Genomic DNA, 24,574 nt, shown 5'->3' on the forward strand with positions numbered 1-24,574 from the left:
TAAACAGTGTGTGTGTGTGTGTGTGTGTGTGTGTGTGTGTGTGCGTGTGTGTGTGTGTGTGTGTGTGTGTGTGTATGTAAATGTCACAATATAATATGTAACTTGTCTTAGTATTGCTATTGCTGTTATTAAGTGTGCAGAGTGCAGACTGATGTTTACTTGCTTATCTGACCGCCATACAACACATCATAACACTCTGGCAATGTAATATAGAAAGTCAGATATGAAAGACATATCAAAAGAATTTAGATTAATCACTCACAAAGGAAAGGTACTTTATATTAAAATGAGTCATAGAAGAGAATGGCACTATTAAAGTTAGATGGACAAACAGATAGGAAGGGACTACATCATAGACAGCAGCATTAGTAGCAGCCATGTTGTCACATGTACAGAGCACAGTGACCAACACATGACACATCAACACAGTCCTGGTGGCAAGCCCAGCGTTTACGTGACATTTATTAATAATGAGACCTGACACTTGGATAACGAATGCTGCTGTGGTGTGTCATAAAGGTGCCCGCCTGTACGACTGGTGACAGACCCTGCCAGCATACACATCAGAACTGTGCCCACAAAAACAAACCAAAAAGAAAAAAGTTCCAACAAATGAGAAGACAATAACAAAGCACAATGAGGGCGGCTCTGTGACACCTGCGTCCAGGTCCGGTCTGACAGGCGCTGGGTGACAGTCACAGTTTGAATGAATTAGGGAGAAGCCACAAGATGTCACTTACTCTTCAGTGCCTTTTCTGTGAAGGACTCTGTAAAGAAATGAAAAGAAATGTTGAAGTAGCGGGCAGGTGAGCAGATTGTACCCCTATAACAAGTCATCACTCGTTTACCAGAAAGCAGTAAGTCTGCATTTCCATTATGACTACACCTGGGGACTTTCCTTAATAAACTGACAATTAAATAGCAGAAAAGAATTTATGATAGTAAACTGTCCAACTCCCCTGCACGCCCCCAGAATTCATGTAAGGCCATTTGAACTGAAACTGAGTGTTAGTCAGCTGACACTCGGGGTGTGTGACACGCAGCGGCTCGCTCTGCCCGACTGCAGCTTCATGTTGTGAGACGTCACTGAGGGTCTCGACCCCACCTTGCCGTCATTGCCAGTGTGGAGTTTAGATGTTCTTGACTACGTCTGCCCACAACCGTCACTATCTGCTACAGAGATGACTTGCTGGTCACAAAATGGCCCGAGAGGGAATGAGTGCCCCTGCATTCAGAGACAGGCAGTGCTGTTGGGAGAGGCCCTGGTCCTCACGAGCCTGCCTTCTTCTTGTGCACAATTTATTACTCTTGAACAGTCAAGTTCACACTTCTGAGCAGGTGACATGAATTAATGCAATGACAATAAAAAGACACAAACACAAATCACAGAGAAGGCAACATGCATACACTGCACTGCATGCAATTACACATTACATACAGGATATGATATGATACGATATGATATTATATTAAATTATATAATTACACATATACATATTACATACTGTATATTTCAGAGTACTAATCATATATATATATATATATACACACACAACACATGTGTGGATAGGGGACGTCTTAATGGCTCTAACACTTCCACCCCAGACAGACAGAGGGCGCTGTTACTGACTGAATTCTTTTTTGGCCTCGGCCCTGAGGAGGGTCAGAGCGCTCGTGACAACTGGACAGAATCTATAATGGTGTTTGGACCCTCGTGTGCCTGTTTTAATATTTTTGCTCTTTTTTCCACCAAATAGACGGGTTCTCCACCTGCTGCCCCAACGGTCTTTGGCTGTAATGTTATTCCTTTTGAACCCTTCACAGTATATTGTCATGGAGGACATGGCTTTCCTGACATCTTGGCCGGGATGGATGGTTCCTTACCTGTCCACAAGGCCTTTATAATGGAAGGGTGGAAAGTGACTGCCTCTTGGGGCCCAGTGTTTCCCCCACCACAATAGGTGGTCTCTCTGGTGTGCACACCTGCAGGGCTGCATGGGAGTTGTAGTCCGATGAGTGGTACTGCAGGAGCCACCAGGGGGAGCTGCAGGGAGGATGATTCCTTATTTTAAGGCGGCTCCACCTGACCCAAAGGTGAGTCCTGGGTGCAATGTGGTGGCACTGGAAGTCCTCCTGGGTCCAGGATAAAGAGAACAGCTCTGCCTCACCTAGGTGAGTTGGACCTGAGTATGGAGGAAAGACCAGCGCTAACCTGGGAGGTGAGGAGGAGGAAGAGAGAGCAGACAGAGTTTGAAAGAAGCCTGTTTAAAAGGGTTTCTTTAAATAAATTAAAAATGAATTTGAACCCAGGACTCGTGTCAGTGCAAGTGCATCTGGGTTTGTGGTGCTCTTACGCCCCCTACAGTTTTTATATACAGATGTATGATCAGTGCCTTCAGAAAGTATTCTGATTTTGTCACATTTTGTGGGGTTGCAGCCTTGTGCTTAAATCACTGAAATTCAGTTTTGCCTCAGCAAGCAGCACTCAACCCCCAGAGTGACGAAGCGAAGACGAGATTTTAGATTTTGTTAACATTTTTGCACAGCAGACAAACACACAAAGACCCCTTCGGCTTTTTAAATTAGACTCCACGTGCTCAGCCAATGAGCAGAAAAAGGCTAAGCAAGCAAATGCGGATGAGAGACGAGCGCAGTTGGTAACGGGTGAGGGTCCGAGCAGAAGGACGGACCACCAAGAACAAAACCAAACTGCTAAACCAACGGCCGAGTCCACGGAGACGCAGTCTGAGGCGTTCGACCTCAAAAACCAGCAAATCCTCGCACACTGCGTGACATTCACCTGCAATCTCAGCGTCCTGAGAGTAAAATCAAAATAAGAAATGAGGAGAATCACAGAGAGAGAGTGAGAGGGCGTGGGAGTCGAGAGGATCGAGTGTCAAAATCAAAATGAGGGCAAAACAACAAACAAACGGGAGCAAAGAATTCAAACAGAGCAAAAGGAGTTTGGTTTTAATTTGAGCAGTGAAACCAGGATTTACCTGTCAAACCGTCGCTCTGATGACATCACTGCAGTGCATTCTGGGAACCAATGTCAGGGAAACAGCCGGTACAAAAATCTCTAAAACGGTGGCACCCATCGGGGAAACAAAATGGCATCGCAGCAAGATGTGCACTTTAAAAACATGCCAGCTACAGCACAGATATTCTCAACTCCTGCATGTCAAAACTCCACAATCCATACAGAGATGAGCCAGAATGCAGTTAGCAAAGACATCAGTCATTCATGAAAGACCACCGTCACACACGTGCACTGGGGAGGCAGCCGAAGGGTCCGAATCAGGGTGTTGAGACGCCGCCGAGCACTAAGGCCTCGCCTTCTCTATCCACAGAACCAAAGAAGAAAAAGCAACTAACCCATCAGTTCTGATGACCTCACTTCCTGTTCCTTCTGATGACCTCACTTCCTGTTCCTTCTGATGACCTCACTTCCAGCTTTTTCGATGATCTCACACAACGTCCTGCCCATCAACACGCCCTCCCTGTTTTCTCCAATAAATCCAACCAGTTTACTCACTCAGTTTGTCCAAAATGTGACTTGGGGTCAGTCTCTTGAGATTACTCTCTTGCAATACACGGGGTGGACCCCCAAAACTTTATCTTTGCTTTGTGCTTCATTTACACAGTGTATAAAGTATCACACAAACACAACCTCGCAACTGATGGCCACGTCACAGCAACAGAGCCACAAAAACAAAACAGCAAACCTTGTAGTGAACTGGAGTCCCAGCTCTGGTGGGACGAGCCATGAGGTCCTCTAAAAAGTCCCACCAGACCATCACTGGCCAGCCCAGGAGACGCTCACCCCAATCCAGCCAGCTGTCCAACTGCTACCTGCAGGCCTCAGCCTGAGTGGGCCCCGGAAAACGGGGAAAATAGTTCTGAGGGCTCAAAATATTCTTTAAAGTTCAGAAATATTCAAAATGCCTGACAGGAGGGAGGAACTGAAAACTCTGGCTTCAAGTAACGAGTCCACATGCCGAATCTTCACCAAATGAGAATATTTACTCAAAGAGGAAAAATCAAACAAAAATGTGAAGAAGAAATGGCGACCAGTGCCTGGAAACAGGACAACACAATCGGTAAGAAGAACCAAAGGGAGAGCAGAAAATAATGTGACAGGCAGAAAATCGACACGAGACACAAGACGACGAGGTCCGAGGGGTGTGGTGGGACTTTCTGAGATCTCAACGATAAAAAAGAGCTGCAAATCGACGAAAATCGAAAGGCAAATCACAAGAGTGCCAGGCAGGTGACGAGTCAGAGGACGAGAGCAGCAGACGTGACGCATCGGTGGCGGATGACATAAGGAAGAAGACGTCAGACGTTCACTTACCGTTTCTGAGCTTACAGACTGAAAATGAATATAAGAAATAAAACGTTAGATGCTGGTACAAGTCCATGCTGTCATTTTCCCCAAACATTGATGGCAAAAATCACACCGTGTGTGGAAAGAAAAACAAAACAACAAAAAACAAAACACGGCATTGTCTTCATTTAAACTCAACTTCCTGAAATTCCCATCTTATCCCAATTCAGATTCCTTTCGTTTAGTTTTTTTTTTTCAGTTCAATTTTCACTTCCTGATAGGAATTTGAATTGATGAGTCCTGGGTGGCACAGTGGCTCACATTCCAGGTGCCCTCTATGTGGAGTTTGCAGGTTCTCCCCGTGTCCACTTCAGTTTCCCCCCCACAGTCCAAAGACTTGCAGGGTAGATGGTTTGGTGATGCAGCATTGGCGAGTGTGTGTGTGTGTGTGTGTGTTCACAATGTCACCCTGTCCAGGGTTTGTGCCTGCCTTGTGCCCGACGCTAGCTGGGATGGGCTCCAGAACACCAAGAGGCAACTCTGATCTGGATTGGGGGGGTTTGAAAATGACATTGACATGTGTGAGTGTGTCACCAGTGTCACACAGTCAGAGCGCCTCTGACTCCGCCCTAAGTGGTTTAAGTCCTCAGGGCTGTGTCCTCGGCCCTCTGCTCTTCTGTGTCGATACGCCATATTCTTCATCGCTTAGGACTAGCGGGTTATCATTTTTACGCAGACGCCACTCATCTCAATGAAACTTCATCAGAGCTTTCTCAGCTCACAACTCGTCTCAGTGAAATTAAAACCTGGATGAAGCAGAACTCTTTAAAAATTAAAGTATAACAAAAGTGAACTCCTGAATATTGGCACTAAAGCGCAACTTCAGACAATGAGCTCCTTCTCAGGCACTCTGGACGGTGACCTCATCGGCGCTTCTTCTGATGCAAGGAATCTTGGTGTCATCTTTGGCTCCTCCCCTTCTTACTTCACCCACATAAACCCCACTAAGAAACTTTCACCTCCATAATGTATGCTGTGTTTGCTCATTCCTCTCGTTTTCTGATGCTGAGACCCTTGTCCCTGCTTCTGTCACATCCCACCTCGATTATTGTAACTCCCTACTGGCAGGTGTCCCTTCTAATCTGATATCACACTGCCAGCTGATTCAAAGCTCTGAGTCTTGACACGAAGCAACAACAGCGAGCACATCACAGCCAACCTGCTTCGCCTTCACTGGCTCCTTGTGTCCTACAGGATCGAGTATCAAATTCTGTTATTAACCTACAAAGCTTTAAATGGCCTCTCAGTGGACCACATCAGTGACCTTCTCCATCGCTCTGCTGCTGTCCGCCCACTAAGGTCCTCCGATTCTGGCCATCTTGTTGTGCCCCACACTAACCTGCACCCTATGAGTGACAGCAGGGCCTTTGGGTGTATGAATGAGATCAGCCGACTCCATTCATTCTTTCCAAAACCAACTTGAAACTCATCCAGTTCAGGAAGTTCACCTGACATTCTGAACATTCACCTCTCTGTCCAGATGCTCAGGACCATGTGTGTGTGTGTGTGTGTGTGCGTTTTAATCACACCTCAGGTGAGTTGTTCAGGCCTTTCTTTTAGTCTTCAACTTCGTATTTTTACTTTTCTTAATTTTCTTTGACTTTATTTATGCTTTGTATCTTCTGGATTTATCTGTTTTAGTGTTCTCTGCAGATATCATTTGTATCGATACCCTGCTGTTCTTCTGAGACTGTGAAGTGCCTTGAGTGAGGTAAAGGTGCTATATAAGTCAAGTGTATTCTTCTTCTTCTTTGTATTATTATTAATCAGACCCAAACAGCATGGACTTCAGAGCAGACGTGTCTTATTGTAACCACCTGCAGCCATCAAGGAGCTCACTGTGAGCGTTCTCCCACATCTTCAGACCACTCAAAGAGGAGATGGACAGAAAGACCTTCAAGTCGGATGAAGATGACCAAAAGACTTCTTTGTAAGCGCTGTTTCGAGCACCATGGAGATTACGTAGATAAATGACACCGTTGTACGACTCTTTGCTACAACTATTATGAAAAAACACACTATAAGGGTCTTCATTTACCTAATTCTTATAAAGTTACAAAACCCCACCTATACCTCAGGACAGGGCAGACTGCCATTGTGTCTCTTAGTCGCTTACCACTGCTATTGAACACGACTTTAATTAGTGTTAACATGAAGCATCAATGACACCTCAGGACAAGACCTACCAAGTGATAAAAGGGGGGCCGCACAGTCACTGATATGCCTCCCATTTCCACCATCACAATGGAGGAGGACACCCAGAAGATGGCTGACGTCACATCCAAGCCCCGCCTCTTCCTGTCTGTTTCTGTCAAAGCAGCTCCGTCCCTGGAGGTCTGAGTTGTCTATCAGAGAGAAGACCCCTCTCACCTGAGCCTTATGTTGTCCAGGGTGCAGGCCGCCTGCACTTTCCCTTCTGTTCCAATCTGCTGTTTGTTGTTTTTTGTTTTCTTGGCCTTGCAGCAGTTAAATGGGGTCTTCACAGCTGGGACCCCAGATCTGACTATTTATGACTGTTTGTGAACTGGACCGATTCTGATGAGATTTTCCACTGCCTTGTATGATGGTTCTTTTGATTGAATGTTTTTTCTGTTAGATTTCTTTATTATTTGTTTTTCCGCGTCCTTACAATGTCATCACCGAGAGCCCACGGTATTTATCATGGCAGCTCGAAGCCGTCGTTGCTCAGGTTTGTGGACAAACCTACTGAATACTTTCTGCATTTTTTCTACACACTATAATCCTTAGGTTTTCATATTTTTCACGATTGTCCCTTTTACGTCGATTTTTTGTCTTACGTTTTGACCTTGTCTCCTTGGTTGGCTGATTTTTCTGGACACTGAGCTTTTGCTCACTTAAAACTTGGATTTTTGGCTTCATCTTCTGGTTTTTCTGTGGCCATTTTAAATGATAGCAGTACCACCCCCCCAACCAAGGCACAGCACTTTCTCCATGTTGAGGATGGATGTGATGGACTAAGGGGGCTTGCAGTGTAGTCATGCTGCATGTGTTTATTATATCTTGAAATTCCACGTAATGAGTTTCAAAGAAGTGAGTGTGCTGCCTGTAGTGTGTGGTAATCCAATAAAGCCAAATTAGTCAGCCAAATTACTACAGTACTGCAACTGTAACCTTCATTTTTTAAATGATACAGCACCAGAGACATAAGAGGGTTGTCCCTCCCTGCAGGCTGCGTTAAAAGAATCTGATAAGAAAGTTTTGCTGACGAGCCGACCTGCCTTGCAGTTTACAAGTTCCTAACAGAATGAGACACAATAAGCAACAGGAAGACAATAAGTGAATAAGCAAACAGCAATAAAAACGGAGAACTTATTACAATGTGCATCATACAGACCAATCTCACTTCTGAATCATGATGTTAAAATACTCTCCAAAGTCCTATCTAGAAGGACTGAGAAACCAACGACCAAACCAGATTTATTAAAGGTAGACATTTAGATAGATAGATAGATAGATAGATAGATAGATAGATAGATAGATAGATAGATAGATAGATAGATAGATAGATAGATAGATAGATAGATAGATAGATAGATAGATAGATAGATAGATAGATAGATAGATAGATACTTTGGGCTTCCAATCTCAGATGCCTATTTAATGTAATTTATTCACATATAAAGTCTTAGAAAAATGCCCCCTGTCCCCACTGCTATTTGTAATCACAATTGAGCCACTGGCTGTTCTCTTTCGAAATGCATCAGAGATAAAGGGGATTTTCAAAGAAGGACTTGAACAAAAGATATCTCTATATGCAGATGATGTGGTCCTGTAAATATTAGGACCCGCCAAAGTTCTGCGCCTGCAGCCCTAACTACACTGGCAGAATTTCAAAAACATATCTGGACTCAAATTTAATTTTGAACAGAAGTGTGAATTCTCTAGCAAACAATATTAAATTTGGTCACCTTCCCTTTTATCATTGTAGATCAGATTAAATATCTAGGGCTCAACATCACAAGTAAATATAAAGCTCTTTTCCATCAAAAACTTGCTGTTTGCATGGACAAATTTAAAAGAAGACGGGAGTAGATGGTCTACCCTCCATCTTACCATAGCAGGGAGAGATGAATATCCTCCCTAAGCTACTGTTCATATTTCAAAACATCCATACACATTAATAAATCATTGTCTCGCTAAACTAGAAGAATCCTAACTCAGCATCTGTTAAGTCCCGCGGGTAACTGATGTTATCTACTATTTGAAATTGGAGAAAATCAAATTCTCACTTCTACAACCTGTCAGGATCTACGTCAATAACACATACAAATCAACTTTTAAATGGGGAGGAGGACTCCTTTCTCTCTTTATTACTCTCAATAGTTTTATTCAAGCTGTTGGCCTTCCTCTCTTTCTCATTAGAGGATGTTGACTTGAATTTAGTTTTGTTAAGTTTGACTTGATTGTATGGAATGTTACACTCTGTTAATAAATTCAAGAAAAGATCCAAAAAAATGAATCACCCCTCTCACTGCCCGCTGCTGCAATTGAATTTGCTGGCTCGTACTCCAGAAAGCATTTCCTTCTGATTGAAGAGGCAGCACTGTTGATGTAGAGGAGGATGGCACTGCCAGTCAAGCACATGAGCACATCTTCATCGGGGAGCCCATCGTCGCACTCGGCTAGCTCACTGCTCTTCATGCTGTAGGCTGGCGTCAGGCAGTGGGCTGTTATCAGGCCCCGTGGAGGTCCTTCAACTTTAAAATCTGAAGACTACGTGGCACGGGCTCTTGGCATTCTGGAAGGACAACGGAAATGTGTAAACTGGTGGTGTCACTAGTAGAGCTCAGCGAGACGAATCGTGTGAAAGTGAATTTGCAATGAAGCTCAGTGTATTCCTGTCCCTTGTGAATTTATGTCATGCTTTTCTAATTGCTGTGTTCATTTTTATTCTGTCTTCTATCTGTTGAGCCCAAGGGGGCAGGGACCCCCGAGAACACACCTGTGCTGACCCTCCTCGGTCTGTTTGTTTCAGTGTCTGGTCTTTGTTATTCTTATGTTCATCTTCATATTTGTGATTTTTCTTTATTTCCCTCATTCTCTCCTCAGCACTGCAGGTCGTGAAGCTGCTGTTCGTTTTTACAATAACCGAGTTTACTTCTGCTGTTATCATTTTACTTTTTACTGTTATCACCGCCATCTTGGATGAATATGGTCGCCGTCATTTTGTAGCTCGGTTACCAGGGCTGCTCGTCTATCGCTATGGGCATGTCCTCTGAGGTCGTGACCTCTGACCGTTTCTTGTTCTGGTTTAAAGTCGCTCAGAAAGCTCACCTCCTTATCCGAGCTGATGATTCCAAAATGAATCTTTTTGCCTTTTGTTGTTCAATCTTAGAATCTTCATTTGTTTTGTTCTGTTTGCCTGTAGTTTTTATGATTTTCCTCACTTTGGTTTCTGATCGTTAATCTTCTCGGTTGTTGTGAGCCCCTTTTCTGCCGTTGACTGCGTCTCTTCTCCAGGTTACTTAAACAAACCTCCCGCTCAGACTCCATTGTACCTTCACTATTTCTTCAAGTCCATTTTTTTTGACCTTCTGCTCCCATTTAAGGATATGCTTTTGGTTTTTTGGAGTTTGGATTTGTGTTTTTGAATTTCCTATTTTGAGGTAACTTTCTGTATTTTTAAATAAACTCCACCATTAATAATAACTAAAAAGCCCCTCGGTTTCATGTCTTTCATGGCTCCCCTCTCCCTCGTTTGGTCTTCCCGTGTACCCTGCAAAGCCGTTCCTGAGGCCTCCTTTATGTTTTTAGGCCTGGCCTTTACTTTGAACCCTTGTTGAGTTTAAGCGTCGTATCATAAAGGGGCAGGGTTGGCATCAGGAAAGGCATTCAGCTCTACGTAGAAAACACATACAAGTGGGACAAGAAGAAGAAGAACATTAACACTTACCAGTCAGGGAAAGCAGAAGCAGGCTGAGCGAGGAAATCAGGAGAGAGGAATAAGCTGTCAAAATATAAAACACCAAATTATTACGGCGGCAGAGCTGACCCACCCCACTACGGCAGACCACCCAAATGTGTCTCAACGTAAAAACACAACCAAAGGAATAACGTTACTCTTATTAAGCGTTAAAGAAATACAACCTGCTTAGGCAGCAACCTCCAAAACCTGAGAAAATCCAGAAAAATGAAAAATTGAAACTGAATTTGAACAAATTCATAGCCCCCGAGGAGCGCCGTACCACCGCTGTCTGCCTCTTCAGTCCTCTGCTGTTCTTCAGCCCTTGTGGTTCACCATTTCCGTCAGGCCTGGAGGGAGACCCTCGCTTTGTCGACGTTCGCTGTTGTTGGGGTTGCTAGCGGATGAGCGGACAGACGCACCGCACGCACTCCTCCTGTGATCTGCGCCCGTATGCCTCAAGCGTCTCAGTGTGGGACTCGTGCAGAATTGGGCGAGGAGTTTTATCAGTTTACTAATATTTACTGTAGGAAAGTCCACCTTACCTCACCAGGATTAATGAGAGCACAAGATCTGTCCTGACTCACTAGGAGCTGCCAGAAGGCACATCCTGGGTAAGGTGGAATGTTCTGGAAACGCGGGACAACGATAAACTTGTACAAAGATATCGACTTGGCAGAGACGGACTAAAGCTTCAGTGTTTCATTAAAGCAAAAGTGTAAGGTTACATGTAAAATGGTGCTTTGCAATAGCCATGATTCTGCACACCCTTACCACGCGGGAGGTCCTTCTGCCCACGTGAAGTCGTGTTAAAGCAGGCGGCACCCATGGAGTCGACGGTCTGATGGATGGCACACACAGAGAGATCATCGTGTGGAGAGCAGCGACCTCGGAGTGTCGTCACCCAGCTGCGCTATTGGTGATGTTGTCACAAAGGAGCCACAACTAAGGGCACTTTAGCAGGGTACCCTACCTTATCATCCTTCTCCTATTAACATTGTAAATATTAGTATTATTCATATTAGTATCTTCGGGGTGAAGCCGTAAACTACAAAACATTATCATGAGGCCCAGTTGGCAGCTCAGGGTGTCCTGAAGTGGTGACGTCATTCACTCCTCGCTGGACTGGCACCGGACTGTTAGTGCAGGAGCCACTCGGAGACGTTCAATAATTACGGGCACTGACGAGTTTTCATGATGGGTGACATGCGCTGGTTTGCTGCCTGGCATACGGTTTTGGATTTGCTGCGGCCCCCCTTGACCCTTAAGTGCCAGGAGCCAGGAATCCTCAACACTTTATTCATAAAGGCCCACCTACAGTGTCTGAGGAATTTCAACAATGCAACATTTTTACCTAAAAGCTGTCAAAAAGGCAAACTTTAAAACATTCAAATATTCAGCTTCCCTTACAGAGCTGGGGGTGTCACTCAAATTCTGTAATTAATTACAATTAAATGGCATTGGCATCACTTGACTCTTTACGTCCCGGAGAAAGAAATCGCATTCCTAATCACCTGACTTTCGAGATTCTCTCTACAAGTGTGCCACGTTTAGAGCCCAGCAACGCTTGGCATTCTGGGTAATAAGGGGGACATAACCAACAAGAGGGCAGGAGAATTCGGCAGGGCTGACAGGAGCACTGTGCTCATTTTAGACTCCTCTTTATAGAAATAAATTGTAATTAACAAAAATTAAACAAACTTAAACACCAGCTGGTAAAAAAGTTCAAATGGACCCTCGTGTGCCTGCCAGCAGGGCAGGAGAGCGGAGGAGAGTGCAGGAGCATGAGAAGGTACTGGGTAAATAAAATAGATTATCATTATTGTCATTATTGTTATTTATTTTAGGACAGGACTTGATGGATGGCACGCATGTGCTGGCATCCCTATCATGATGGGTTCCAGTCCCCTACCTGGCCTGGAGGCCATGACAGTGAGAAGACACAGAGAAGGGCAAGATGTTCCCTGCCTGTCCCAGAAGACGGATAAAGAATTCAGAGAAACAAGTGGGCACATTGGCTTCTCAGCAGGTATGGACTGAAGGCCCTTACCTGGCCGGGACAACCTATCAGGCCTGCATGTTCCCGTGATATGCTAGATGGCAGCATCATAGGCTACGACTCCCTCATGGACACCTGCAGGGCATGCTGGGACATGTAGTCCCATAACACAGCCCTTTTGGGTTTTGTGGGGGCTGCTGGGGGAGCAATCCCAACTATGAGGGGCTTCCATTTGACCTGGAAGTGTGGAGGAGAAGAAAGAAAGAAAGAAAGAAAGAAAGAAAGAAAGAAAGAAAGAAAGAGAACTGTGTTGTACCACTATTGTATGGAAGCCCTTTCTGTCCAGTATTTTGTATTATAAAATGAGTATTTGCACCCGGGACTTGTGTATGGGGTTTGGGGTGCTGCAATGCCCCCTAGTGCTCACAAAAGGCACATAAAATCTATAGATGGATTGGCATTGTGTAATATTTTTAAAAAATCTTTATTATAATCAAATCTTTATTATGTCAAATAGTATAAGATTATTATAAAATCAGAACAATTTGTATTTAATAATCATGTGTCATGAGAAGTTAACAATTTGAGTTGCAAAACACACAAATGTGATGTAAGTATTATGACTTAAAGAACGTAATTTAATATTAAAAATGATTTGAATGAAAATGTAATGTATCCGCCTCTTCCCAGCACTAAGAATCTTTTGAAGTCCTTGAGCCCCTGCACGTTCTAATAATTTAAAGGGTGAAGTAAACCCGACAGCAGTAAAGCTTTCAATTCTCGTTGATTTTTTCGTTCAATTTGATTTTCAGCTTCCCGTCATCGCCCGCTCCGCTTCCATCACTCGGCACTTGTGCGGACTCCTAGCTCAGGACTGCGCATGACTGACTCTCTGATGTGTCATTTCTCGTTTCATTCTCGGAATATCACAGTCTTTAAGATGAAAATCCCGTCATCTGGCCATGGAGCTCTCTGTTTATTGTCAGAGCGTATTAAAATGACTCAGTTTACTCAAAGAAAGAATTTCAAATCTGGAGTTTCGATTTAGAGCTGTTTCATATAATAAATATACGATCATTATAGTTATATGCATTCTTTTCCATATACTTCATGAATATAAGAAAAAATAAAAAAAACACCGCCGTGGTCTTTATCTAAAACACCGTCGCCTTACTGGAAATGGCCGCGAGTGTTTAAGGCCCACGCCGGTCGCCCAAATCCCTTTCGAATTCTCACTTAAAACGCGTTTGTCTCGACGGCCTCTCGTAAGATTCGCCCCTCGGAGGTTTGTGGATTTCTCTCCACGCCGCGCTTGTATCTTCTCTTTCCAGGGGGTCTCAATGGCATTTTTTTTTAACAAATTCAAAATATTTAACCTTGTCATAATATAAATATACAGTTTAATTTGTTAAAGAACAAGAAAAGGATGTGAAAACTGCACTTTCCTTGTAGTTAGATTTTAAATTGGAAAAAGATTAAACTTTAGGAGACTCAAGAAGAATATGAAAAACACACCAGAAAAGGGCGACCCCCAAACTCACATACCAGACGACGCCCGTGAAGTTCTTGAGATGCCTGAAGGTGGGGAAAGGCGCTATATAAATTAAATATATTATTATTATTATTACTATGGCAACGCTCGAAGGCCTAACGTGTCAGCTGGTCTGGTAAGTGGGGGTGCGCTCCCTTATAAAGGCCGCTTCTTTACTGGGTTGTGTGGAGAGCCACTGCTTGACAAAGCGCCATTTCCTTAGAGGCTCCCTGTACGAGAAGTTGGTTCTTTGTGTATTGAGAAACTTCTTAATATGTAAACAAACAACAACAACAACAACAAAACATCTTTAATATATGACTAACAAACGAAGAGGACCCGCTAGGCTGCTGTGCGACCGAATGCAGCACAGAGTCCCCGTGAAGTCCTGGGGGCCATTGTCGCCTCACTCATTTCTTGGTGGTTACGGACAGCATGGCGCCTTTTACAGATCTAAAGATTAAACGCTTCTTTCTGCGTCCTTCACGAGGTTGGATCTTTTGGAAACCAAAAATGGTGTCCTCAGCAGTGATTCCCAAACTCGGTCCTGCAGGAGACCCCCAGGGGCTGCAGATTTTTGTTCCAACTAACTTCTGTTTTAAGTTAATCATCATCATCATCATCATCATCATCATCATCATCATCATCATCATTCCTTACAGTTATACATTTACATTTCTATATTCTATACATTTATTTTCTCACTGCTCAAAGTTGAACTCCTAGTTGAATTAGATGAGCTCTTATTTCCCAGTTTCTGTGTTTTGGGGTCAATGAAGAGATTACAGAGGTAACACATTTTAATACAACTGAAGCCGTTAGGTGTAGATAGATATTGTGTGTGTTTTTATCTTTTATATTTACGTTCCTTCTGAGCTCCATTATCGACTAATCAGAGGGTCCGACCCTGCAGCATTGCAGCTTTTCACCCCTTAGTTTTGTTGGCCGGGGGTCTGCTTTGCTTGTTGTTAGTTGTCACTTATTATAATACAATGAAGGGAGCAGAAAAAACAAAAGGAGGGGAAAAATCAGAAAACAACAAGAATTAAGTATTTAAAGCAGTAGCAAAAAAAAAAATAGAAATATTTCTAAATGTCTTATAATGTAAAAATCACACTGCTGTGTTTTCTGACTGCAGAATAAGAGATAAGAAAAAACGACCAGCTAAGTAAACGGGGGTCCATTATTACCACTGACTGCGAATCTGGTTGGAACAAAAACCTGCAGCCTCCGGGGGTCCCGAGGACCGCGTTTGGGACCCTCTGCCTGGCGGCATCGCTCCTCCATTTTTAGGAGTGCAATTGGGTGCGAAGTTGTCATGATGTAAACGACATGGCCGGCACGGATCGGCCTCGCCTCGCTCAATAATAAACCGAATTTGACGTTTTCATTGTGGACGAGAAGATGCCGTTTAGCCCAACGGAGCTGCCAATTTTGAGCACCTGATTCCCCCATCGAGTGTGTAGTTTAGAGGGTCCCATGTGCAGCGCACTAGGTGGCCCCCCGTGTCCATCTCAGGTCCTTCAGTTTGTTTTTGGTGAGCGCCTGCTGTTCTGCTTCGGTGACATCGCTTTCTGTGAATGGACGTAACTGTATTTCTTCCTTCACAGTGATGTTCTCATAATCGTATATATAATTATCTCATCAGTTGTATCCAAATAAGCATTTCAGGGTAACTAAAGTGAATGCCCCCCTGTCCGTCATTTTAGAGATTCTGTTCATTATTTTGCGCGGTGCTAAACTTATTTATTTATTCATTTATTTCAAAGCAGGCACGCGATAAAGTCACGAAAGTCCGCCAGTTGCGTAACCAACACTGAAATAACACCAAGCCCCATTAAGAAGAAGCCCAAAGACAAGCAGGACTGAGCCCCAGGAAAAGACAAACGACACTCACCGACAACTGGCAGAAGACCCAACATGTTAGACTTGCCAATGAAAGGTGAAAAGTGCCCAGTGAAGAAGGTCGCTCGCATCAGTCCTGAAAAGCACCCAAGAGTCGAGGAACACACGGGGCCAACTCGCTTTACCGTGCAGGCTGAAGATCGGTGAAGGAGCCCTGCATGGAACGTGAAGAAAGGCGAGAACGCGCGTACGTGCACGATCAAATGGGTGCCAGGGACAGAGGGCAAGCGCATACGATCGGGCACGGCACTTCAATATTACACAAAAAGTCATTTGGGCGCCAAAAAGGGTAAAGAGCGTGCGCGAGGTCGCCTGGACACCATTAACGGCTCGTGCTCGTTCATGTGCGCACGATCGATCACATGGGGTAAAATGAAGAGCAGCGAGGCGCGCGCACGACCCGTCCATCCATCTAATTCCCTAACCCGCTTATCCGGGGCAGGGGCGCGAGGAAGCTGAGCCCCTGGATAAAAAGAAGCGCTATATAAATGTAAAGTATTATTAATGATGATGATGATGATTAAGAGCAGCGAGGCGCGACCACCTGGATTAGAAGAGCCCCCGAGGCGCGCGCACGAAAAGCCAGATGAGGGGATGCGACCGAAGCCGATGGACCGGTTTTAGATGGCGGATTCGGTAAATGTGTTGATGAAGTGAGCAGTAAGCGCTTGAGGTACGCCACTGTACTTACTGTATTTGTCAGACAGTCGCTCTGACATTTCGCAGTGTACTCATCTTTGTAATGGTGACACGCTTGAGACGCGTGTCGCAATGTCAGCCCGACTCCCTGCAACACACACTCGCCTCCGGAGTGCCGACTCAGCTTGTGGCTCAACTCGTTTTTTTCCCACACCCCAGACTGGCGACTGTAAATTCGCCATTTTAGGGGGATGAGTAGACCCGGCACTGGAGTGTCGTGCGGGTCTGCTGTCCGCTTTGCACCGACTCAACGCGACTCTGAATTAGATAAGCGTGATATAAAATGGATGGATCAATGGATGGATACTGATTCACGAACCCCTCCCGCTGTGTAACCGACCTCCATTTAGGGTGGCCTGGTGCCCCCCACGTGTGTGGCGAGTCCTGCATAGACAGCCGGGTGACGCAGTGGTCAGCCCACTCTCGGCTCCAATTCAAGTGGGCCTGGTGCCGTATTGGCCATAGCATGTTCTCCTCCTGTAAACGTGTTTTTAATCTCAGTGGTGACTCCAAGCTGACGGTGTTATCTTTTGCTGTTGAGCGAATGCGATTAACATGAAAGAAAACCAAGCACATGGATATGGACCGTTGTCTGTGGCTTGTTAACACCTCAACGATTCAACGCGTTTCTAAAGTAGCGCCATTAAAAGCAAACACTAGCCGTCCACTGACTGTCCAGAAAAGCTCGGAGTTACACGTAAACCACGAAGCAGTAAGTGAGAAACCCACACACCTTCTTAATGAACGCGTCGAAGCGGCAGCGGCCGCCGCCTCTACCCGATGGAATCGGCCGCTAGGTGTCGCCAGTCGCCTGCAATTGAGAGGACACCGCAATGGCGCAGCAAACAGGCCCAATGATGCTGACTGACGGACTCTGAGGGTCTTCACTGGCTTATCTGACCACCCGTAGTACCACTGCTTGGCCACTCCATTTAGGGACAGGATCTGTGCATATTAACTCGGTTCTTTTGTGCTTTGAACAACTTCCTAATAAGTAAAAAATAAAATAAAATATAAAACACCTGAAACCTTTAATGTGCATGTTGGCTACCTAGCAGGACACAAACAGATGGAGAGACCCCGCCCTGGGCCTGTGTGACTGCATGTAGTGAGAGTCCAGTTGAGGTTCCTGAAACCCAATGTGAAAACCTCCACGCCGTCAGGTCACTTGCTCACCAGAATGGCCTTTCTTACTGTTTCTCAAAAAGGACAAATGCTTTAGTCCGGTTATCCGTTAACTACGATTCTCTGTGACTGGGCACAGTTGTGTACGCCACGATCATTGAAGTGGATTCCTCTTCATTAGGACCATCTTACTCTGAAACACATTTAGATTTCAAGTCATGGAGTAAATCAGCAAATGTAACAAGGTCCCTTCGTTTGTGATAAACACGAGACCCTGACGGCTCTTTTCACAGATCGTGCTCAGGTGGCTTTGCTCCAAAGGCCGTTTAAACTGCTGGAACGTCACTTAGCAGGGGTGGCTCCAACACCTCAGAACAAGCTGTGACACCAGGGCCATCGACGGCCTCAAACTCGCCACAGCGTTCTCATATACTGGACACCCACAAGGCGAGGGCACAATAGGAATAAAACACGACATCCAAAACTGGAGGGACCTGCTCAGATGGATACCCACCAAAGGCAAGTGTCTGATGGCAAAAGAGGATGAGGAGCACGAAGGTGAGGCAAAGGACACCTGTCACATTCTGGTGCTCACCATGAGGCTGGACTGGACTGAGGCTGGCTGAGATATCCTGGGCTGGAGAGCTTCAGTGGGGGTCCCAGAGTACAGGGAGAGGAACGCCATCTGCATCCTTTGCTGGGCATCAAACTATTCCTTTAGGACATTTGGCCAGTGGAGGCCGTCATTGTCCCACAAGTAAAGTCGCACCTCACCAATGGCCTCTCCTTCTCAGCCCTGGAGTGGACCTCCAAGACGGTCAGGAGATGCAGTGTGATGTGCGCCCGCTCTGTTCTCAGTCACAGAGGCACACACAGTGACAGTGGGGTAATAGCAATGTGATGCCCTGCTGGATTTGTATGTTTGCTCACTAGCAGTGAAATGAGACGCCACTCAGTTTGAGGGTCGTTTCATCGGAATGGAGAGGGAGACAGAAGATCAACCAAAAATACGGAATAAAAACACATGACATCAAAGTTATACATTGATTTGCATGCCATTGAGAGAAATAAGGATTTGATCCCCTACAACTCAGAACCCAGAATTCTGGCTCCCACAGATTGGCAGTGTGCCCACGTGGCACACACATTACAATCAGTCAATCACAGATCCTCCTGATCACAACTTGTGATGTGTATAAAGTCCACCTGTCCACAGAATCCATTTCTTCCATTCCAACCTCTCCACCTCGGTGGGCTACAACACCAGAGAGCAGTCAGAGGACGTCAGGGTCAAGGTGTGCCAGTGAATGTCCGGGTCTCTTGAGCAGGGGGACCTTGCGGGCACTGCAAGATGCCAATCCATGATGGCACAGTGTTTTAGTTACCAGTGGTGTTCTTGATGACTGTGGTGGTCCCAACTGCCTTCAGATCATCAACAAGCTCCTCCCGTGTAGTTCTGCCTTCCGTCAGTTGATCCTAGAGGGGGGTCTCTTCATGCTGGCTGGGGCCAGACATATTGGGGGGGGGGGGGGGGGGTTTCTGTGCTGGTGAGCTCTTTTGTGTCTCGAACTGGCCAAAGAAGCCATTTAGGCAGTTAAGCAGCACGATGGCACCTTCACAGGTCTGTGCTGGGGGTTTGTAATTAGTGAGGGTTTGGATGCCATGCCAGAGAGACTAGAGACTGTGCATCTGTGGTGTTGCTAAAGCGTCCAGAGATTTTCTGCTTTTTTGCTCCCCTGATGCCACGTGACAGGTTGACTCTGGCTGTTGCTAGTCCTGCAGTGTCACTGGCCCTAAAGGCTGCGTCATGGATCCTCAGAAGCCTGTGGACTTCTCATGTCAGCCATGGCTTCTGGTTAGCACAGTCATATTTTTGTAATGGGTGACATCATCAGTACATTTTGCAATGTACGCTGTAACCACCTCAGTGTACTCCTCAATGTCTGTGAGGTCATTGTGAGGGGCTGCTTGTCTGAAAATGTTCCAGTCTGTAGAGCACTGGAGGCGCCCTCTGGCCACACACGTACCTGCTTTTGTGTTGGTCTGATGGATCTCACTCTGGGGCTGTATGCAGGTCTCAGCGTGATGGTGATGTGATCAGAGAGACCCCTTGGGGGCGCTGTAGGCTCCCTTGCAGGTTGTCTACACCAAATCCAGTGATTTGTCTCCTCAAAGTAAACTTTATTGTCATCTCAACCATAGACAAGTATACAGATAAACGAAATTACGAAGCTCAGGGTCCATAGTGTGACAACATGACGTGCAAATAAATAAGTTAAAAATAGAATTAAAATTTAAATTTAAAAATTAAAAACACAAACAAGACAAGACATTGTGCAAAGACAGGACAAAGAAGTAGCAGCAATATCGATGTGTCAGATATGTAATATAATAAATAAATAATAAATAATAGATGTAGATAATACAGAAGTTTTCAGTGTATGCTAATAGTTGTTTAAGACGTGTAAACAGTGACCGGTCAGAATGTTTCACAGCAGAAGGATCTCAAGAATGTCCAAATCCTTAAAGGTCAGTATGAGATGTTCAGTTCTTCTCTCCCTGCACACTCGTCTTCACAGGACAGTGGCTCGCATGTATGAAAGTTCTGTTTTTAGCGGTGGTTGAGGCCGTGTGGAAGGTCCCAGGGGGCAGCCTGGTGTTAAGGAGTCTAACAGCTTGGGGGTACAAACTCTCCTGGCAGCCTGGCAGCAGATCTGGCTTTGATGCTGCAGTATCTTCTCTTGGATGGCAGAAGTGTGAAAAGTCCATGTGAGGGGTATAAGGGGTCCTGCTCAATGCTGCAGGCCTTGCGGACCCTGTGTTTGTAAAATATGTCCTGTAGTGAAGGGAGAGGCGCCCCAATAATGTTCTCTGCTGTCTTCACTATCCTTTGCGGTCGAATATGTTGCAGGTGCCATACCAGACTGTGATGTAGCTGGTCAGGACTCTCTCAATGGTGCCTCTGTAGAACATGGCGAGGATGGAAGGAGGAAGACTTGCTGGCTTCAGTCGCCTCAGGAAGTGTAGTCTCTGCTGGGCTCTCTTGATTAGTGATGAGGTGTTAGGTGTCCACGTAAGGTCATCAGTTATGGGCACGCCGAGGAACTTGGTATTCCTAACAGTCTCCACCTCTAAACCATTGATGCTGAGTGGGATGTGGTCAGGATGTGATTTTCTGAAGTCCATGATGATCTCTTTTGTCTTGTCAACATTGAGTGATAGATTGTTGTCCTCTTGTAGGTTGTCCTCCTCTTGCTGTTCATGATGGTCTGTCTGCTGCTTATGGGATAAAAAAACAAAGACAACAAAGGGCTTTGAATGTTGCAGCACTTTTAGTAAGATGCCTTTCCTGAAGCCTGTCTCTCTTTTATTCAAAACTCTAAACACCAAAGCAAATCTTAACACTACATTCAAGTCTGTCAAGATAAAACGATGGACTCCACTCCAAAACACCTTCTCTGTGCTTAAAAGCAAACACAGCAGGACACACACAGCAGAGCACATACTGTATAAACACTGCAGGGCATCCATTACACGGGTCGAGTAGGCGCCAGTCTCCACGGGGGCTCACCTCTAAAGGGGACTCTTCTCCTAATTCTGTCAATTACAGTAACGGATCCAACTGTGCGCGTCCTAAAGGGGGACTCCTTGACTAGGGTCGCAATGGACCCTTAAACCAGCCCTGATTACACACACCAAGAAAACTGCAAACACTGCCAGTCAAAAGTGTTCATGAAATTAGAGAAAACGGTTTATTGTGGACATGGGCATCTTGAGTTACCATACTGGAAATCAATGGCCACAAAGACAAGAATGAAGAAAAAAATATTATTTAGCAATAATGTTTACTCACAACTAAAAACAAAATACTGCAACATACATTATTTGTAGTGTTCTGCACCCCAAAAAATGCCAAAAAAGGCCCACACAAACCCCACCATATTAATCCACAAGCGTGTGTTCATCCAAGGGGGGGCCTTGTCTCTGTTATAAGCCATTTAAAACAGCATCTGTAAAGGAAGTGCTCATGTTTGTGATGCGCCATCTGTTGGAGTGAATAGTGCAATAAATTTTATTACTACATGCAATACAAAATCTATATTACTAACCGAGAATGCTAAACCGGATGATGGACGCAGGCACATCCGGCCAAGGGCCGTAGCTGCAAAAAGACGTACTGCGCAGGCGCAAAAAGAGTCCGCGAGAGTTGGCTGAGGAGCCGAGAAAGGCGGACAAAAGAGGGCGACAAAGGCGGATGAGGGGCCGCGAGTGGCGGACAAGACCACAGAAAAAAGGAGTGAGCACATACAAAAAGGAGTCACACGAAACTAAACACACCAAAAAAAAAGAACAGACGAGCGCACAACAGCAAGGCACGACCACACCCCCCCCCCCACCCTACAGGCACGGGACGGGACGGGACACACACCAAGAGGGGGATTCAACAAGCCCATGGAAGACAAAAAAAAAGAACACAAAACCACCCCACAGACCCTACAAGCAAGGGACGGGACACACACAAAGAGGGGGATTCAAACAAGACACAGGAACACAAAAAGAAAGAAGACGCTCGCGCAACAACAATCCCCCCCACATATCCATAAGAAGTGACACCCAAAGCCACATCTTCTAAAGTGAACGTCGACACCTTCACACTAGGCAGCATAGGTGTCAAGCCCATGGAACACAAAAAGAAAGAAGACGCTCGCGCAACAACGATCCCCCCCCCTCAATAAGAAGTGACACCCAAAACCACATTTCTAAAGAAAACGTCCATATTAAACATACGTCATCTGAACACCTTCACACTAGGCAGCATAGGTGTGAGCATAGGTGGATCTCCTTACAATAAAGCACTATTAACCGTTCAACTGCAGAAAAGGCTCCATATTAACAGTGAGTGCGATCCTCCTTATTACTTATCCAATGCACGACGTAGACTGAAACGGACTTTTCGCAAAGCGGTTGCAAATCAATTAAAACTACAAAATAGTGCGTCACAAATAATGTACATGCAACAATGCGGCAGTCAAACGCCACAAGCAAAACATGCCCGTCGCGGACATCAACGCCAGACACCTGCTAAATGCTTACGCCACTTGGCTGACAACGCCTTCAATAATGAGTCCACTATTGAGGAAAATTCATTGGGATTAACGAATGTTATTTGCAATCATTGTCATTCACTTAACTTCCCAGAAGAAACAACTGGCAATACAAATAATGAATTTACACGTTGCTGTCAAAAGGGGAAAATTAGACTGCCTCCTTTACATATAATCACCACGGACCAAGTGTCATTGAAACAAAACCAGAATAAAGCACGGTCAGAAATTAAAGACAGAGTACAAAGGAAAGTAAAACGTCATAAACAGGTTGAACAAGGGGGCCACGCACATGGACAGCAGGTTACAGATAATGAAGACCGGAATTCAAAAGCTTGAAAAACATGAGCTCAACTGACCACAGATACAAACTGAAACGAGAAAAACTACGGGGTCCGCAGTAGTCCATAATGCACCACGTAATAGTACGGACGAAGCTCTGTATTACCGGTGGGGGACTCCAGAATGACACGGGCAAACGCTCCGTATTAAACGTGCGTCATCCGGACACGTAGCTGCCCAGCGGGCACGGGTTCAAAACGCCGGGGGTAGGCGAGCGAAGCGAGCAGGGGGCGAAGCCCCCTTGTACATTCCAATAGATGGTGCAGTGCAAACGTTACCACCGAGTATGCCAAGGTCTATGTTGACTAATTAGATTAGATAAACTTTATTAATCTCAATGGGAAATTCAAAAGCATACTGCAGCTGCAGGACATAAGAAGCAGGAACACAGACTCAAGGGACAGATAATACAGCCAATCAATCAATAACTACATAAATACAAATACATTTAAGATTTCAACCTGTCTCAAACAGGCAGCACAGTTAGTACATATTAATGATATCAACTGTCCTGGCTTGGCGTCGTGGTCACTGCTCACTGTCCCCATGTCTGAGTGGATTTGCTCCACGTACGCCTGCGTTGTCCCTTACGTAACGTTTACTTGTGGTGGCCTGCGATGGCCAGGATTCTAGCAGGTGGCCAATAGCCGAGCGGGTCAATGAATCATCTGCGGTCACACAAACCACGGCAGCCTGGACGAATTTGAAAAAGTAACGTCGACAATTCAAAAAGTTTAAATCAACAAGATGACCGTCGCCTTTCGGTTTGGAATGTCCCAAACATGCCCGGGGGAGTCTCAATTGTTTGTCGCCGTAAAGTCACCAGAAGAGACGCGCCAGGCATCAGGAGACGACGGCTTTACCAAAACCAGCAGGCGTCCCGATAATCTGGGAACACAGGGGGTGTCTGTCAGTATTTTATAAACGACGTCCCTAGCCGTGTGCCTCCCCAGTTCACCTCCACACCACACCACACCCCACCCCCGTTTCGGTGGAGTTTCTCTCGGGCGCATCCTGCAGGTTAAAGAATACCTGGATGGGCGATACCACTAACACTGTAGGGGGGGATTCATTCATAGGCCTACCAAATGGCTTCAATGATTCAGTAAATGACACGACGAAGCACACCGATTTCTAAACAAAAACACAAAAACATCGAAATTTTAATTTAAAGCCTCTTTGGGGATGTTTTGGATCGGAATGGCGGCACCAGCTGCTGCTGTCCTCCCCGCCCGCCTGACCGCGCAGGTGCCTTCTCGCCGCGCCTGTTTTTCCCGTTCGCTCTCTGAGTCATTCAGCGACTCTCGACGAAACTGTGCCAATGGAAAACGACCGGAGAGTGTGACGCTAAAAACAAAAGAAAACAAAACAAAACTAACAGATCGAGGGTCCAACTTTAGGTGAAGAGAGCCCACTCGGGGTGCCCGCGCCGCTGCTGTCCACAATCGGCGAGACGAATGGAGAGAATGCGGCGGGCGCACGGCACGATGTTTCGCCTTTTCCTGCTTATCGTACCTTTTCTAGGTAAGGCCGTCGGGTTGTTTGTCGTTATCCATCG

The 24,574-nt window shown here is 45.5% G+C and overlaps 1 protein-coding gene across 3 annotated transcripts in view; it reads left to right on the forward strand.

Moving 5' to 3' along the window:
• The first annotated feature begins 24,289 nt into the window (after positions 1-24,289).
• lsr (lipolysis stimulated lipoprotein receptor) overlaps positions 24,290-24,574 on the forward strand; it is a 31,199-nt gene continuing 30,914 nt past the window's right edge. For 2 of the 3 annotated variants that reach the window (XM_028823528.2, XM_028823529.2), the window contains exon 1: positions 24,291-24,540. In XM_028823528.2, coding sequence (XP_028679361.1) covers positions 24,474-24,540 — 67 coding nt within the window. In that variant the 5' untranslated portion in view covers positions 24,291-24,473. Of the gene's footprint in view, positions 24,541-24,574 lie in introns of all 3 variants that reach the window. The other variant, XM_028823530.2, reaches the window with a different exon arrangement.

Source organism: Erpetoichthys calabaricus, chromosome 17 (genome assembly GCF_900747795.2).
Source record: "Erpetoichthys calabaricus chromosome 17, fErpCal1.3, whole genome shotgun sequence".
Taxonomy (NCBI): Eukaryota; Metazoa; Chordata; class Cladistia; order Polypteriformes; family Polypteridae; genus Erpetoichthys; species Erpetoichthys calabaricus.